At 40.3% G+C, this 17378-nt stretch overlaps 1 protein-coding gene across 4 annotated transcripts in view; it reads right to left on the bottom strand.

Annotated features, from left to right (window-relative positions):
- Positions 1 to 17378, bottom strand: part of DDHD2 (DDHD domain containing 2) — a 34900-nt gene that overhangs the window by 13793 nt on the left and 3729 nt on the right. For 2 of the 4 annotated variants that reach the window (XM_039332981.1, XM_039332984.1), the window contains exons 2-6: positions 8356 to 8574; positions 6765 to 6955; positions 4579 to 4668; positions 2793 to 2913; positions 1980 to 2069 (exon numbers count right to left, since the gene is read on the bottom strand). In XM_039332981.1, coding sequence (XP_039188915.1) covers positions 1980 to 2069; positions 2793 to 2913; positions 4579 to 4668; positions 6765 to 6955; positions 8356 to 8574 — 711 coding nt within the window. Of the gene's footprint in view, positions 1 to 1979; positions 2070 to 2792; positions 2914 to 4578; positions 4669 to 6764; positions 6956 to 8355; positions 8575 to 10188; positions 10280 to 11240; positions 11330 to 17378 lie in introns of those variants that run through there. The other 2 variants (XM_039332983.1, XM_039332982.1) reach the window with 2 other exon arrangements.

Below are 17378 nucleotides of genomic sequence, written 5' to 3'. Positions count from 1 at the left end.
TTAGTAGCAGTTTTTGAAAATAGTTTGCTCTTGTCTTCTTCTCCTTTGGGTTGAGAGACAAGAACTGGGCCCAAGTCCATCAGCTGGCTTTGTGCCTAAGGCAGGACTAGAATTCAACAATTCCTATCTGGTTCTCATAAACCACTACATCAAACTGGCTCAGTAAGCAGTTTATAACACTTACATATTTATTAAAAACACAAGTTGTTAGTCCTAGCAGTAGCAGCAATTGTCTAATTCTTGTTCTTCTCTCCAGTTATGATTCTGGAAATTTAGCATTTCCACAGACACATTTTCTTAGAAGACTTCTAAGAAGTCCACCTTAGAAGCCACATTATTGTCATGTTACTGCACAGCCAGTTTCTATAACAAGGTTACTTCACTAATGTAGTTGTCTCTCCAAACCATTTTATGCAATCCATTTTATGCAATCATTGCACTGGGACCATTTTATGCAAGATGGGCTTGAAACTCACTAAAATGCTAGATTCATTGTGAAAAAGGGGAAAGTCCAAGCAATTGCTTCAACCACTTCTTCATTTAAAATTTATGTGATAAAGTATTATGTAAACATTACTTTGGAGAACCTGGCACTGCAAAGGATCTTGTTGCTCAAGTCCCACTTCCTACAATACTAATCAAGATTTACTGATGCTTCTCTTAACACAGTGTAATTTGTATTTTTGCATATCTTGCACCATAAACTTTCATGGATCACAGTCAACAGAAATGCAATCTTTATGTCATAGTAAAATGTATTTTAGAGATGCTGTAAAACTAATTCCCAAATAATTTCCAACAAAAGAATCCCATGTAATTGAAGGCTCCATAATAAGGAGTGACCACTATGATTTGGGCATATCTTGCTTTGAAATTTGGCTCATCTCCAGATAATTGCAACATCAACTAGAAATAAATGGGTTTCCTAACATTATCTCTCATCAAGTAGATTATGATGAAGGTGATAACAATGCTGAAGCTTTAATTATTGTGGAATAAACGCAACTAAAAAACATTGGTATATATTAGTAGGTATGTACAGGTAGTCCTCAACTTATTTTGGTGATTGTTCAAAGTTACACCACCACTTCTTCTTCTTGTGCCATATCAGTTATTGGACGTTGGCGATCCTGTTTTTATCAGCAGCCGCACGAAAAAGTGCTGCTGAGTTTTGACCAAACCATTCCCTTAGATTTTGAAGCCACAATGTTCTTCTTCTGCCTGGACCTCATTTGTCTTCAATCTTTCCCTGGAGGATGAAATGGAGTATGCCGTATTTTTCTGGGTGTCGCATCACATGTCCGATATATTCTAATTTTCATTTTTTAATTGTTTTGATGATTTCCCTTGGCTTTCCCAGGCGGCTGATCCCCTCCTCATTTCTGATCTTGTCAACCCAGCTTATACGTAACAGCCACCTGTAAATCCACATTTCAAATGCTTCTAGTCTCTTCAGGTGGCCTTCTGTCTACTCCATGGAGCAGGATGACTGGGGGAAAAAAATGACGTACGAAAAGCCCTTGCACTTATGAATAGTGCAGCATTCCCATCATCATATGATCAAAATTCAGATGCTTGACAACTGGCATGTATTTATGCTTGGGGTAATGTCACCTTCCTAGCTGGCTTCCAATGAGCAGAATCAGTGAGAGGGACACTGGATTTGTTTAATGACTGTGTGATTCACTTAAGAACTGCGGTGATTTGCTTAAGAACCATGGCCAAAAAGATGGCAAAACTGGATGCAAGTCTCTCAACAATGGAAATCCTGACTCCAGTTGTGATCATAAGTTGAGAGTCATCTGTATTAGTAATTCAGGTCTGCAAACAACATAGCATTCACTTGTACAGGAGGACTAATTTGGAGAAATCTGGCTTTATATGGTAAGGAAGGTCATGATAGTAATATCTGTCCCCACAACACATACCAATTCCTTTTTTGGGATGCAGAACCAGCAATGTTTCTTCTTTGTACTTACCACATTGAACGATACTCCGGAATCGAATATCACAAGCTGGTCCAATCCCATGAACAACAAAAACTAAATGATCAATTTGTGTTGGTTCCCCTGAAACAAAGAACCAAATCCTACTCAGAGTGCTGTTTCCCAAAAGATACCAAATCTTATTATACCTGGAGTGTCTTGGCTTTTTGCAAATTAAAAATGCTGGAGCTAAATTAAACATTAAATTAAACAACTAAATATTCAAGCTTATTCTAATTGATATTATTTTTACAGCGGAGCGGAGAGGAGAGGAGTGGAATAGAATAGAATAGAATGGAATGGAATATAAAATTAGAATAGAATAGAATAGAATAGAATAGAATAGAATAGAATAGAATAGAATAGAATAGAATAGAATAGAATAGAATAGAATAATAGAATAGCTTCATTTGGCCAAATGTGATTGGACACACAAGGAATTTGTCTCTGGTTCTGAAGCTCTAAGTATACATGCAGAACAACAGAATAATAATCATAATAATGATGATACCAAGAAGAGAAGGTAGTATAAAGATGAGAAGGATAATAGTAAAACAGCCATACTACATGGGTAAAATATACTTTGACATAAGACAGTCTAAAAATAAAAAGTTATATAGATTCTGCTGTTCCTGTTACTTTCCTCTGCTCTCTTCTCTTTACCCTTAAAAATCTTGCTCAGAACAATTTTCTAAAAATACATAATACTTTCTTAATGTTTTAGTCTCGTGCTTCTAATCTGTGTTGAGAAATAATCCCTGAGCAATCCCTGAACAGTGTGTTCCAAAAATGAAAATAATTATCCACCATGACAGATTTCAACAGATATATTGTCCACTCCTCTCTTCACCGTCCTTGGCCGGCCTTGTTCTGCAGGACTCACACCCCAATCATCTGTGACTGCTACCGGTTGGTAATGTACCATTAACTTGAAAGAAAAAAAAGAAAAGCAAATGGGTTAAAGCAAATCAGATCGCCTAATCTGATAACAAAATGGAGACAAACACTAATAAAGATCTTTGTTAACTAAGCAAAGAAGCTAAAGAAAACCCTAAAGGCCACACAGACACCAATCATGCGGCAGCTTTCAGCCTCCTGCTACTGATTATGCTGTGCTTTGAGGGAAGAATGTGCCAAAGGCGGGTTATGAAACAGCGACATTTATTCAAATATTTCTTAAATCCATTTAAAAACAGTAGCAGAACTTCTGCTTCCCAGTCATTTCCCAAAGCCTGGCATTGTTAAAAATACACATTTTTGCTGGTCTCCAAAATGAGAGCAAAGAGCAATGGAAAGAGAGCCACAGCATTCCACAGTCATTGAGTCACAATCAAAAAAGCTCAAAGTTTAATGGAAACCAACCTCAGCGCTTGGGAAAAAAGCAACCTCAGCTGACCTGAGGATCCTTAGGAGAAAAAGCATCCTTTGCTCCCCCTCAAACCTACCAGGATAGTCAACCTATAGCAATCCAGATGTTGCTGAACTACATTTCCTATTATGTCTCCCAATTGGTCATATTCCTGGGGATGGGAGGAATTATAGCTGTCAGGAATGTAGCTCAGACAGCACATCTGAGTGCTGAAAGTTGCCAACTTTTTCCCTAGAATCTTGCAAGACATTTTGACAACCAAGTTAACATTTAAAAATGCAGCGTTTTTATCCTCTCCTAACACGCCCCATATTATATGTAAAATGTAAATGAAAACTCAATCATCCAGGCCAAAAGGATCTAAAAAGGTTAAATCGTGGCAACTGGACCAGAATTTATTAAAACAGAGATGTTTCATTACTCTTCCAAGTAAGTTCTTCATGATTTAACCTTTTTAGATAATTTTGGCCTGGATGATTGAGTCTTCATTTATATTTTACATATAAAATGGGGCGTGTTATTTTGGCACTCAGATGCGCTGTCTGAGCTATACATGCCAACGACTCTAACTCTGCCTACCCAAAAATTTTTCATTTTGACTGAAGAAGTTACTTGGATGAGTAACAAAATGTCTCCATTTAATAAATTTTCACCCAGTTGCCATGATTTAACCTTTTTAGATGCCCCACATGATAGTTCTCACTGATCAATATCCTCAATTCAAGATAAGGAAAATATAAGGAAATATACAGTATATATGCTGGGCGAGGTATCGTTTCACTCCAATTTATCACACATTTTTTTAAAAATTTAATTTAATTTAATTTGAAGTTAACGTAGCATGTACAAGAGCTCACGAAAGACCTCCTTCAAGAGCTGAAGTCTGAATACATAAAACTCTTTCCTCGTGCTTTTCTTACAATACCTCTATAAACAGCTGGATGTAATTCTAACATGCATTTCTAAACTTGTTAACTGCGACTGGAAAACCTGATGACCTTGGGCAACATCGCAGGCCATTAAGAGATGCTTCCTAAAGGAAATAAAATATCTCTTGGCCTATGCAGATGAAAATTCTCCCCTCCCACCCCAGAGATATTCCTTGGACACACAAAAGCTTATGTTGTATTAAGGAAACTTTCAAAAGTTTCCTTAACACAATTCAAATTATTAAGAAGAAGCAACATGTTTCTTAGGAAAAAGAAACCATCAACTTTACCATACCTTTGGGTTATGTAATATGATTACTTCTCTATTTGGAGATTCCAATTTCTTCTTCCATTCGTCTAAGGTCACACAAATCATATAAGTGTCCTTCAAAGGAAGCCAAAACAAAGTACTTTTGAGAGTCAACGTATTTTTTTTTACTTTTACATTATAAAAATCTAACTCTGTGTAAATTTTACTCAGAGTTGACTACTCTAAATAATTATATAAAGCCCAAAGTGTCCCAAATGACTTTCATATCATTCTCTCCACATTCACAAGTCAAACAGAAGACATCTGCAGAGACACTGGACTGGACTGGACTGGACTGGACTGGAAATGGGAATGGAATGGGAAGGGAAGGAAAGGAAAGGAAAGGAAAGGAAAGGAAAGGAAAGGAAAGGAAAGGAAAGGAAAGGAAAGGAAAGGAAAGGAAAGGAAAGGAAAGGAAGCCTTGTTTTCCATTGCAATGCTCTCTAATAAGGTTTGGTGTATGTTTCAAGACTACAGCTACAGTTAAAAAAAAAGAAAGAACAAATTGCTGCATGTTTTCCACCATATGAATGGTTAGACATAACAAGATATTCTTCTTCATTAATCAAGAAAATTTTCTGGAAATTATTACTTATTTTTTGGTTTGTAGAGATTAACTATTTCAAATGGATTGATTCTACCTTAATTATTTTGGAAGCAATTTATATTTTGAGTCCCAAAATATAAGACTTAAGCTTTTTGGTTCAGCTTCATATTATTAGATATCAGAATCCACTAGTCAGATTTACATCTTTCAGTTTCCAGCTGGAACATCCTACAAAATTTACTGCCTACAATCACACAAATGTTTCTGTTCGAACTCAGCTGATGGAGGTAATATAAGCATTTCTGAAACTATAATGCTCATCCAGAATACAATTAGTGTCTAGGAATAATACACAACTAGATGAGGATTAATGGAGAAAAATGTGTATCTCTTAATGTTACCTACAGTTCTCAATTAAATTCACCACAATGAATTTGTCCTAAAATGTCATTTCCCTCTCAAAGGACTTGGGTAGACTTGTCCTTTCTTCCAAACAAATATCCAGAATGAAGCAGCTACTTTGTAAGGAAAAAAAGTACTCAAAGAACATAATACAGCAAGAAATTATAATATGAGCCACCCTCAGATAGACAGGCCTATCAAGTAAGCCACATATTGTTCCTTGCAGTGTGATGGTTAGCATATGTTAGGTTCTAAAAAGCAAAGCAGAAGGGCAAAGTATCTTGCAAAGTCAAGACTGTTTTTTTAAAAAAAATTGGCATTTGCAGATAATGCCAAATCCCCTTGGTCATGAAACAAAGAGAAGGAAAGCTACCAATAACTAAGCAAGAGGATCCAACTGCTTCAAGATGATGGACAGAATTGCTCAAAAGGCAGCTCTCATACAATCCTAATATTTCAATTTGAAAGGGCCTCCTGAGTGCCCTTTGGATCAAAAAGAGCTGAATGACCAAGGACTAAATTAGATCCAAAACAGCTGATTCATGAATGAGGCCTCCAAAACCAAAAAGTTACTAAAATATTTTAGAATTTAAAAGAACAGTCCTTGGAGGGATCCTGATTTGGTTTAGGGTAGCACTTTTGTTGATTTATTGATGCCCAGTTATTTGCCCACTAGAGAGCCATGTGGCGCAGTGGTTAGAAAGCAGTATTGGAGGCTCACTCTGCCCACAGCTAGGAATTCAATACTGATCAGCTCAAGGTTGACTCAGATTTCCATCCTTCCAAAGTCAGTAAAATGAGGACCCAGATTGTTGGAAGCAATATGCTGACTCTGTAAACCACCTAGAGAGGGCTGTAAAGCACTATAAAGTGGTATATAAGTCTAAATGCTATTGGTACCTCACTTAACAAAATAAACAGACATGACAGCTGTTACCATTTGATCTGTGGAACAAATGTTATTTTCTTTTCAGGGAAGTGAGAACGTGTGGTAGGATGAATTTACACTGGGAAGGTATCACAATGAGAACTAGCCCACACATGACTCTAATGGAAATTTCATATTTATATTTTCAAATTACATAAGAGATCCTGGTCATAATGTTCCCCCATGATCAGCTCCCAGGAAAGTGTGAAGGGCATTCCCAAGGAAATCAGAAAGATTTGCCAGAAATAAAAATGATGCAGTCAAGAATATAACTCATGTTCTTATCAACATTACCTCTAACTGTTCACTGAAGTTTTCAGGATATGGAATATATCTGTTGTCTTTGTCGCCCTTATAAAACCAAGTACAGCGTCTTACTTCTGATTCAGCTTCTTCCCAGTATACAGCATAGCGCACCCTCTCCTTTAAGTGGACATCATACCGGCCCCCTTCAGTTGGCACAATCAGCTCTTTGCAATGCTTGCCTACAGAACACAAGGGCTAGCATGAAACTAGCTGCGTACTATCAATAGGGCTTTGCTAAAAGGAAAAAGCTGAAACTGAACACAAAAACATGGGTGTGTGGAGGACCTCTAAGCCAAAATTCATACAGTTGTCAAACCTATTATTATTTTTTTAGAAGACACATTATCTAGATGGATGGAAAATGTAAATACACTGGATAATATTTACAAAAACTAGAACAGAAGGCAAGTGGCAGATGTCTTGTCTCTCCCTCCATTTTGGCCTATAATTGGATTAGTCTATTCATCTCCACCTTTCTTTATGCCCTGGAAACTCTTAATTTTATATACAATATATCGTAGATTTCCAGTTTAAATGACGGCTGATCTAGCCTATGAATATCTATAGCTCATAACTGGGGTTCATTTATTTTGATGCATTTGTGATACAGTATAGACATGGACTATGCACAGGGGAGAGAAGATACAGTCTCCAGCTGTTGGTGGACTTTAGTTGCCATCACTCGTGATAACTGGCCACACTGGGTAAAGCTGAAGTGTCAGAGGCAAGCCACCAGATCCACTCGTGAAAGGTCCAAGTCAGCAACTTTATTGTGTTCTACCTATACTACAAGAATCTCTCCAGACTACTTGGCTTCCCCTGGGAACAACCACATAAAGATTCATGGAATTTGGGAAAGGTCAGGCTTATGCCTTTTGTGACTGCGCGAGGACTCAAGGTTAGTTCCCCGCTTGACTCTTTCCTGCCTAGACAAGAGTTTCTCAACAGAAGAAAATTAGGCTTTTGATTTAGATATTTCCCCCAAATCAAATCATATAATAATAATAGTAGTAGTAAAGTTGGAAGGGACCTTGGAGGTCATCTAGTCCAACCCCCTGCTCGGGCAGGAAACCCTACACCATTTCGGACAAGTGGCTGTCCAGTCTCTTCTTAAAAACTTCCAGTGTTGGAGCATTTACTGCTTCTGGAGGCAGGCTGTTCCACTGATTAATTGTTCTCACTGTCAGGAAGGTTCTCCTTAGTTCTAGGTTGCTTCTCTCCTTGATTAGTTTCCACCCGTTGCTTCTTGTCCTGCCTTCAGGTGCTTTGGAAAATAGCTTAATTCCCTCTTCTTTATGGCAGCCCCTGAGATATTGGAATACTGCTATCATGTCCCCCATTGTCCTTCTCTTCGTTAAACTAGACATACCCAATTCTCGCAACCGTTCCTTATATGTTTTAGCCTCCAGTCCCCTAATCATCTTTGTTGCTCTTCTCTGTACTCTTTCTAGAGTCTCAACATCTTTTTTACATCGTGGTGACCAAAACTGGATCACTCTGCAACAGCCACAATTAAAATGCAACAGCCACAATTAAAAATCCCCCCCCCTTCTTTTGGGGGCATCATATTTTTACTTACTAGACTGATAAGCTGTTTCCAACTTCTCTGAATCTTGTCCGCTGAAGGGAATCCATTTCTCTCTGGAATCTCCTGTCCTGTAGTAAAACCAGTGAGGAGAAACTGGTTCGTATTTATTAGCTGCTTCTGCTTCTACGGCTTCATAGTAAGTGGATGAATTTGAATTAGAAGATGGAGAGGCCTCTGTTGATTGTTGCTCTGTTGTGGACATTGCACCGCCTGGTACAAACGTGAAAATAAAGCAAACAAGCCAAGAAAATATAATGTTAAAAACTTAATTCATATTTTCCTCAGTAAAAATCTATGATTTACTTTTTGTGAAAAGGGCAATAGTGGGGTTTTTTTTTCAAAAATGGGAAAGAAATAATACCAAGTAGCTGCAAATGAACCAACAGCAACTGCAAATGACTCACTTTTTAAAAAGCCTCTGGAACAGTGTTTCTCAACCTTGACAATTTTGAGGCATGTGGACTTCAATTCCCAGAATTCTACAGAATTCTGGGAGTTGAAGTCCACATGCCTTAAAATTGTCAAGGTTGAGAAACGCTGCTCTGGAACCATCTACAAATATAGATATGGACAACCTTATTACTGAGCAAGGCTGGAATGAGCAAATTTTAGCTCAGCTGGTTGTACCAGAGTCTAATTCACACACCTTTATTGAAACTAAGCTAATCATGCAATCCTACACAAAAAAGTTGCTCCTGAGTTCACTAGATTGTACTTTCAGATATGCACAAGATCAGCATCTAAATTGTGTTTTATAAGAACATGGAAGAACACTTTAGGCTTAGCAACCATTCAACCAAAAATGACTTTGATAATCAACTCTATATATTTCACTTGCATGTGAATTACACATCTTAATATATTTCCCTCAATGAGGAACATTTTAAAGTTTAATAACTAAGGGTTCCACAATTACCCCAGTGCCCATAAAAAGAATAAAGTTGAACAAAGAACATTTGATTAAATTGAATTTTAGTTTATTTGGAGTCAAGCAACACTGATCTGATTGAACAATGGTTCATGTGCCAAAAAATGCAACTTTCATACTTTGTCTGCTTGTTTTTTTGAAAATTAAAGATTAGTGTTAATTTTCTTATGTCCTCTGTTCAATTTTTGCCTGCTTCTCTGAAGAAACAAAATTAAAAAGATACTACATGCTTTAGAATTTAGAAACTTATAACTTCATTTGTAACAAAAAAATTACAAATAACCCAAACTTTTAAAGTTCAAAGTTTATATAACAAACAACTTTGGGAAGCAACTCAATTACACATCACATACTTTATAAAGTAACAAAGTAGCTAACCCTGTAAAGCTATTAGGAATTCAGGAGTGGACAGATTTTATTTTTTTTCTAAAATTTTTTTATACATTTTCCAAAATGTGTATTCTTTTTTAAAAAGGGACATAGTACTCACTGCATCACATTTTTGGAAACGTTACTTTTCTAACTATGCAACTGTCTAATTCATTTTTTTTATCTTTTGCCACTACAGATGTGCTTAAATTAAATAATGTTATTTCTGCAGGGCCCTCCAGCTTTTTTGGGACTTCATCACCCATATCTCTATAGCATTTACAGCAAGACCTCCAGCATTAATACAGTACCCAAATATCTGTGAAACTCCAGGTCTTTATGAAATCACAAGATGTGATTGACACACACTAGGCTAACCTAGAGGATCCTTCATGTAATCGACAAATTTACAGTTTGCAACATAAGGTAAGTGAAAGACCAATTTCCCAGCCCCATTCAAGGATAGGCTTTCACTGGCAACAGCCCCATAATAAATGAGGATAAACACGGAAAAGGTGGACATTTACAATTCTTGCTCCCAGCTCCATCAAAGACCTTGTGCTCAGCAACAGCAGCAGCAGCAGCACACAATGTGATGGATTCAGCCCGGAGAAGGAGCTGGAAGAAACGTCCTTCTGTCACATTGGCAGGTGCCCACTCCCAACCATTGTTGATGGTACCAATGCCCCATTCAAGGCCTCACTGCCCATCTTCCCTGGCACCTAAACACGGCCCCTTTTTTTCTCTCCCCCATCCGATCAGCAAGCTTTTGAGCAGCTTCTCCCAGAGGTTCACCGCCTACAACCCAGCCTTTGCCTACTGGATGCCCGTGACTTTCCAGTAAAGGAATGGAAGCAGCTGGGCAGCCTCTATTCTCCAGGGGTCTCGCTGCCCCCATCCCCATTGGTCTCCTTCCCAGCCTTGCAAATCCAAACCTGGGCAGGTGGGGAAGACCTGGGTTCGGGTCCTCTGCTCCACACAGCCCCGCTCTCAGGGCCCACGAGGAGGGTTGGGGTCTCCAGATGGGCCCCCCTGAGCTCCCCTCCCCCCAAAAAGGCAAGAGTTCAATGCCATGCCAATTACTAGGCTGAGTAAACCCAGAGGCATCTCCTTTCCGCCTGGGCAACCGTTGACAGGCAGGACGGCATTCATAAGACAGCCGGGAAACCGCAAGGAAAATCAAAGGAATCCGTGGAATGGTCCCGGGGAAGAGCTGGATGGTTTTGTACAAAACACACACACACACACACACACACACACACACACACACACAAAACCCACATATAAACACAGAAGGACCTCCTTTACTCAGCATTTCGCCCCTAACCAGCATCTCCCGGGACCTTCACCCCATCCTTCAAGGTCGCTACCCCACGTGACCTGCCCCTGCCTGTCGGAGGAGCGCCGCATCCCTTTCGACACGCATCCCCGCGAACGTCTGAAAGCGCCGACCCGGAGAAGGTATAACTTCCCCCCCCCTCTTCTTCCCACCCACCACCCCCTCCAGTCTTTTGTTTTTCTCTCCAGCGCCAGACTAGCCTCCTGGCCCCGGTTCAAAGCGTCTTCCCCGCCGCCTCACCCGGCTCGCGAGAGCCCGAGCAGCAGGCCCCGCCGTCTCCTCACCGCCACGGCCGCCGCGGCTACTGACAGGCGCGGCGGCGGTTGAGGGTGGGTGGGCGGGGCGAACGCGGGGCCACGGGACCGCCCCCAGAAGGCGTGGCCGCAGGAAAGGGGCGGGGACTCGGGCCAGTTTCCCCGACAAAGGACGGGCGGCGGGTGTGCTGAGCTGTGCTGGTGCCGCTCCTGGGCACCTTCCCCCGGCGAGGGGAGAGCAGGCTAGGGGGCCAGGAGGAGGGGGGGGTCAACACGTTTAATAATAATAAAAATAATAATAGAGTTGGAGGGGACCTTAAAGGTCATCTAGACCAGGGGTAGGCAACCTCGGCTTTTATGACTCATGGACTTCAACTCCCAGAATTCCTGAGTCAGCCTAACTGACTCAGGAATTCTGGGAGTTGGAAGTCCATGAGTCATAAAAGAGGCGAGGTTGCCTACCCCTGACCTAGGCCAACCCTCTGCTCAAGCAGGAAACCCTATACCAGGGGTCCTCATGCATGGCAACTTTTAAGACTTATGGACTTCAACTCCCAGAATTCCTCAGCTAGCTTTGCTGGCTGAGGAATTCTGGGAGTTGAGGTCCACAAGTCTTAAAGTTGCCACGCTTGTGGACCCCTGCCCTATATACCATTTCAGACAAGCTTCTTCGGGTGCTCTTCAAAACACAGCGCTTTGCAGGGGCCAGAGCCAGTCCTAGGGTCCCATCCAGGTTGCAGACTCCATTACGGTCCTTCTTTGTCTGCCGCATCTGGTCCACCAGCTTCTGAGGAGCTTGTCCAGTGGTCACGTCTACAACCCAGCCTTTGCCTACTGGATGCCTGCGACTTTTCAGTAAAGAAATGGAAGCAGTTGGGCAGCCGACGAGAGCCCCTTTTCTCCTGGGGTCTCCCTGCCCTCATCCCCATTTATCTCCTCCCAGCCTTGCAAATCCAAACCTGAGCAGGTGGGGAAGACCTGGGCTCCGGTCCTCTACCCCACACAGCCCCGCTCTCAGGGCCCATGAGGTGGGCCCCCCTGAGCTCCCCCCTCCAAAAAAAGGCAAGAGTTAAATGCCATGCCAGTTACAAGACAGAGCATGAAAATAAGCAAACTACTAACTCTGCTTTTCTCCCAAAATTGGTGGCTGTTTTTTTTTTAAAGGCAACTGGGGTTTTTGTTTTTCCTTGAAGCAGTTGGCTTCTCATCCAAGAAGGTTCTTCAGTTCTGAACTGAATTTGGAACTTTTGCTTCTCATCCAAGAAGCTTCTTCAGTTCTGACTTCAGTTCAGAACTGAAGAAGCTTCTTGGATGAGAAGCGAAACGTCTTAAATAAAAAAAAAACCAAGAAACTCCAGTTGCCTTTAAAAAAAAAAAAAAAAGCACTTTTGGGACAACCATGACCTGGATGACTGAGAATCTCCATAGACATTCACCTTTCCTTTGTATATTTTTTTTAAATGTCAGGGAAGAGCCCCTAATAAAAGATTGTTTTTAAAATGGGGCAGAATGGAGTAGAAATAGGAGCTTCATCGCCAGGGATTGCAATGACGAAGCTCCAAAGACCAGGGATCAATCCTGATAAAATTGCCAAGAATTGAGTACCATTTCTGGGGGAGAATTTTAAAAGCAACAGTTTATAGCAAGGGGAAACGCCCTGTAGCTTGGCTGGTAGACTCCAAGAATAGGCCTGTCCGTTTAACAAATAGTTACACCCAGAAGCCTGCTGACCCTTCACATACCATAAAACTGTTGACTGAGAGTTTTGCACAATGAGTTGCTTTTCTCCCTAATGCCTAAAGCCTACTGTATTTTAGAAAAAAGAATGTTTTGTGACTAGTGCAAATCAGTCACCCACCTCATAGCTAAGCATGAAACAGTTGTACAATACATAATTGGCTGTAAGAGCAACACTTCTAAAAATAGGAATTGTTTCTCAGGAAACAATCTGAATTATGGGTTGCCTGTAGCAGAAGAATGTAGCCTGGTGCTCTTGGACTACAATGCTCTCCATTGCTTATTTTGCCCATGTTGGTCAGGGATAATGGAGAATGAAGTCCTTAATTTCTAGATTACAGCTTGACAGACATTTATAAGCAGCTTATTACAGGAGGCAGATAGTTTTAGCTTTTATACATCTTAACGGTAAAAGCAGTGAATGGCATCAAAAATATAGAAATTGATCAAGTTTTACATTTAGGATATGAACATGTGACGCTCCATACACAACATACTTATAACATGCAACGTGTTTAATACACTGAAATATTGAGAGGATCCTCTTACAGGTATAAATAAAGTGTGGAGGATGGTCCTCCAAGACAGACTTTTGCCAGTCAATCAAACTTTATTTTGGTCAAAAACAGTATAGAACAAACAAAAAGAGTGCGGAGAAGAGCAACAAAGATAATTAGGGGACTGGAGGCTAAAACATATAAGGAACAGTTGCTGGAATTGGGTTTGTCTAGTTTAATAAAGAGGAGGACGAGGGGGGACATGATAGCAGTGTTCCAATATCTCAGGGGTTGCCATAGGAAGAGGGAGCCAAGCTATTCTCCAAAGCACCCGAGGGCAGGACAAGAAGCAACAGATGGAAACTAACCAAAGAGAGAAGCAACCTAGAACTAAGGATAAATTTCCTGACAGTTAGAACAATTAATCAGTGGAACTACTTGCCTCCAGAAGTGGTGAATGCTCCAACACTGGAAGTTTTTAAGAAGAGACTGGACAGCCATTTGTCTGAAATGGTATAGGGTTTCCTGCCTGAGTGGAGGGTTGAACTAGAAGCCTCCAAGACCCCTTCCAACTCTCTTATTCTGTTCTGTTCTGTTAAATTAACAAACTGTTTAAAAGTTAAAAAAGGAAGACCAAACATAAAACACAAGCTAGCAGAATAACACAAAATATTACTCTATTTATATCACTGAAAACTATGCATAGAACTAAAAAAAAGCAGAAAACTGGCTAGAAATTAAGACAGAAAGTTAAAATTCTAAGATAGAAATAAAATAAACTGATTTATCCATCCGTATTTAATATTGTTCAAGTTAGGTATAGTAACTCTACAATAACATTGACGGATGGGAATAGGCAACTTAAATCTTGTTTTACTAGTAGCATAACAGAATTTGGCAACATAAAGAGAAGTGGAGACCTTTAGACCAGAAAGCAGTATTGTAATGGCAGATTACTGGGCTGGTCTTTCTCCACCATCCACAAATTCTATGTAAGAGTTATAAAAGATGAAAAACCCAAGACTGCCAGCCATTCTGGTAGCCTTCAGCAGTTTAACTCGCCCCTCCGTAATTTTTCTGACTAACACTTCTGCCATCAGGACAGGACTTTGAGACTCAAACCCAAGTCACATGCCCAAAGGTTGGGTTGTATCTTTTTAATGACTGTGAATACACACTACTATCTGAAGAGAGAGAGGCATAAAACCATTTACATCCAAAGTCTAAAAGTCTCTGTGTTCCCTGGTCTTCTCAGATGGGCCTATATAGGTAGCTCCCTTAGATGAGTTGCACTGAAGAAAAATATTGCCACCAGAGACTGCAAACAAATATCGAAAGTGAAGAACCGATATGCCAGGTGCATTTCGGAAAATTTAATCACCATCCAGTTTTCAAAGCAGTCATCATCTTCAGCGGTAATTCCAGGTCGAGTCATTTGGTAAGGACAACAGTGGTTGGTTTAATTCTTAATCCATACACTGTATGTTGCTCTATATTTTTCAGATCGCAGACTCTTGAGAGAGAGATCTATCAACTAGAGATTAACATCACCCTGTGAGTTTCTGCGTCTAGGGGTGGAGTTGAACCCTTCTTGTCCAGCACCATAATTACTTCATCATGTTTACTGATCTCTAGAAAGGAAGTATGATCGAAGGCAACCTTCTTTTAGCTGGTGTCCTTCAAATGTCCTTCAAATACACAAGCATCATTGCCCCAGCATCGTACAGAATTATGCAGGAACTGCCATTCTATAGCATCTAGGTCAGATTCCCCATTCAGGTTATACAAATGTATTTCTGGACCACAGTTTTATGGAAACATCCCCAGGGTGCTGGACTCTGCATGCAATTTTGTCATTCACCAGCATTAGCGTCCAAAGGATTCACAGCATGGCTTTTAACCAGGAGCATGTTCACTTCCTGCACAGATTAATTGAATGGCAGGGACAGTGAGCAACAGCATTATGAAAAACACCTTGCGTCAGTGCACCACACACCTCCAGAGAAGGCACAGTGTATGAAGTAGAAACTGCAGCTTCCATTTGCTGCAGCCTGGAGATATATAGCCACATCTTCATAAGATGGGTGTAAATCCTTGGGCTATCTTAGATTTGATGCAGCAAGTGAGCTTCGGGCTTTACTTATAAAGCTAAAGATCAGCAACCAATGAATGAATATAAGACCTTTTCACTATACCACCACATTGCATTACTGTTAGGACATTATACATAGGGAGTCCTCAACTTACGACCACAATTAAGCCCAACATTTCTGTTGCTAAGCGACACACCGATTAAGTGAATTTGCCCCATTTTACAACCTTTCTTGCCACAGTTGCTAAGTGAATCACGGCAATTGTTTTAAGCTAGTAAAGTGAAGTAAAGCTGGCTTCCCCACTGACTTTGCTTATAAGAAGGTTGCAAAAGGTGATCACGTGATCCTGGGACATTGCAGCCGTCATAAATATGAGTCGGTTGCCAAGCATCCACATTTTGATCACGTGACCGTGGGGGATGCTGCAGCGGTCCTAAGTGTGAAAAACAAATCCTAAGTCACTTTTTGCAGTGCCGCTGTAACTTTGGACAGTCACTAAATGAACTGCTTTTAAGTCGAGGACCACAATCTGTCTAAAGTTATGACTCCTAAAACGAGACTCCATTTCAGATGATACCATGAATACATTTAACCAGGAAGCAGTATGGAAATGGCCCGACATCCCAAATTAGCCGTCTGTATTGGTATTCTGTGGCAATTTCCATTCCAATTAAGCAGCCTAGCCTTGGGCTGGTACTTCCATTACAACATCACTAATAAATGCTAATCTTATAATATAATCCAAATGGCACCCGTTCCAAGTACAGATAGTCCTCACTTTACAAATTGTACTATAATGAGACCGGAATGTCTGTCACTAAACGATATAGTTGCTAATGAGCTATGTCCAATTTTGCTATGTTTTTTTTGTTTTTTTTTTACTGGGGTCGTTCCCGCAGTCATGAAGCAAATTCAACTTCCTTCGTTGTCTTTGCTTGTCAGAAGCATCCTAACACAATCACGTGATCCTAGGACGCTGCAACTCTCATAAATACATGCCCGTTGCCCAGCCCCTGAATTTGGATCACACGATCATGCAACGCTGCAACAATCTTAAGTGCAAGGACAGATTGTAAGTCACTTTTGGTCAGCGCAATGCCGTTGTTAACTTTGAACAGTTGTTAAATGAATGAATGCAAGTTGAGAACTATCTATATTAAATATGCTAAAGCACGTCCGTTACAAACCAGGTTTTGGCATTATTTGTCTTGTTGTTGAGGGGACGAACAAGCAAATCAGAAAACTTAAAAAATTTTGGCAATTACAGATGCTCCTTTCATATGACAATTTAGTCACCCATTTTTTTACTACATTTCTCAATACTGTATAATTAGTTGCATGCAGCCATTACCTGGGCAGCTATTAAAACATTCTGAAGCTGTTTAAATTATAAACACAAAAAAGGGCAGGATTTTTTCAGAATTTTAAAGACCCAAAACTATGCCATATATAAAACACAGCAAGTAAAGAACGAGAACAGTTTAACTAAGCTCAGAAAGCAGTGAAATAAATTAAATGATTGGGACATAGAGACTTGAATGAGTCATTGCTGCAACTTTACAGCAACTCTCCACTTAGGACAAATGTCCTTCATGCTAGGCTTCTCAAAAAGCTTACGTGTTGTCAAATTATACAGTATCCTTCACTTTGGTGAATATACTTTATCTGAAAACATGACAGGACTTGCATGTTTTTAAAGTACGCTGGTCATGAAATCCATAAAGAAATCTCACGCAGCGCTAATATGTATGAGATTTTAAATGTAAAGCTTTCTCAGCCTTTTAAATCCATAGCCCT

The sequence above is a fragment of the Crotalus tigris genome, unplaced genomic scaffold (genome assembly GCF_016545835.1).
Source record: "Crotalus tigris isolate CLP2741 ecotype Arizona unplaced genomic scaffold, ASM1654583v1 scf7180000024470.1849372, whole genome shotgun sequence".
NCBI classification, from domain to species: domain Eukaryota; kingdom Metazoa; phylum Chordata; class Lepidosauria; order Squamata; family Viperidae; genus Crotalus; species Crotalus tigris.
The sequence above is the reverse complement of the archived record's forward strand: the minus strand, read 5'-3'. Positions and strand labels throughout refer to the sequence as shown.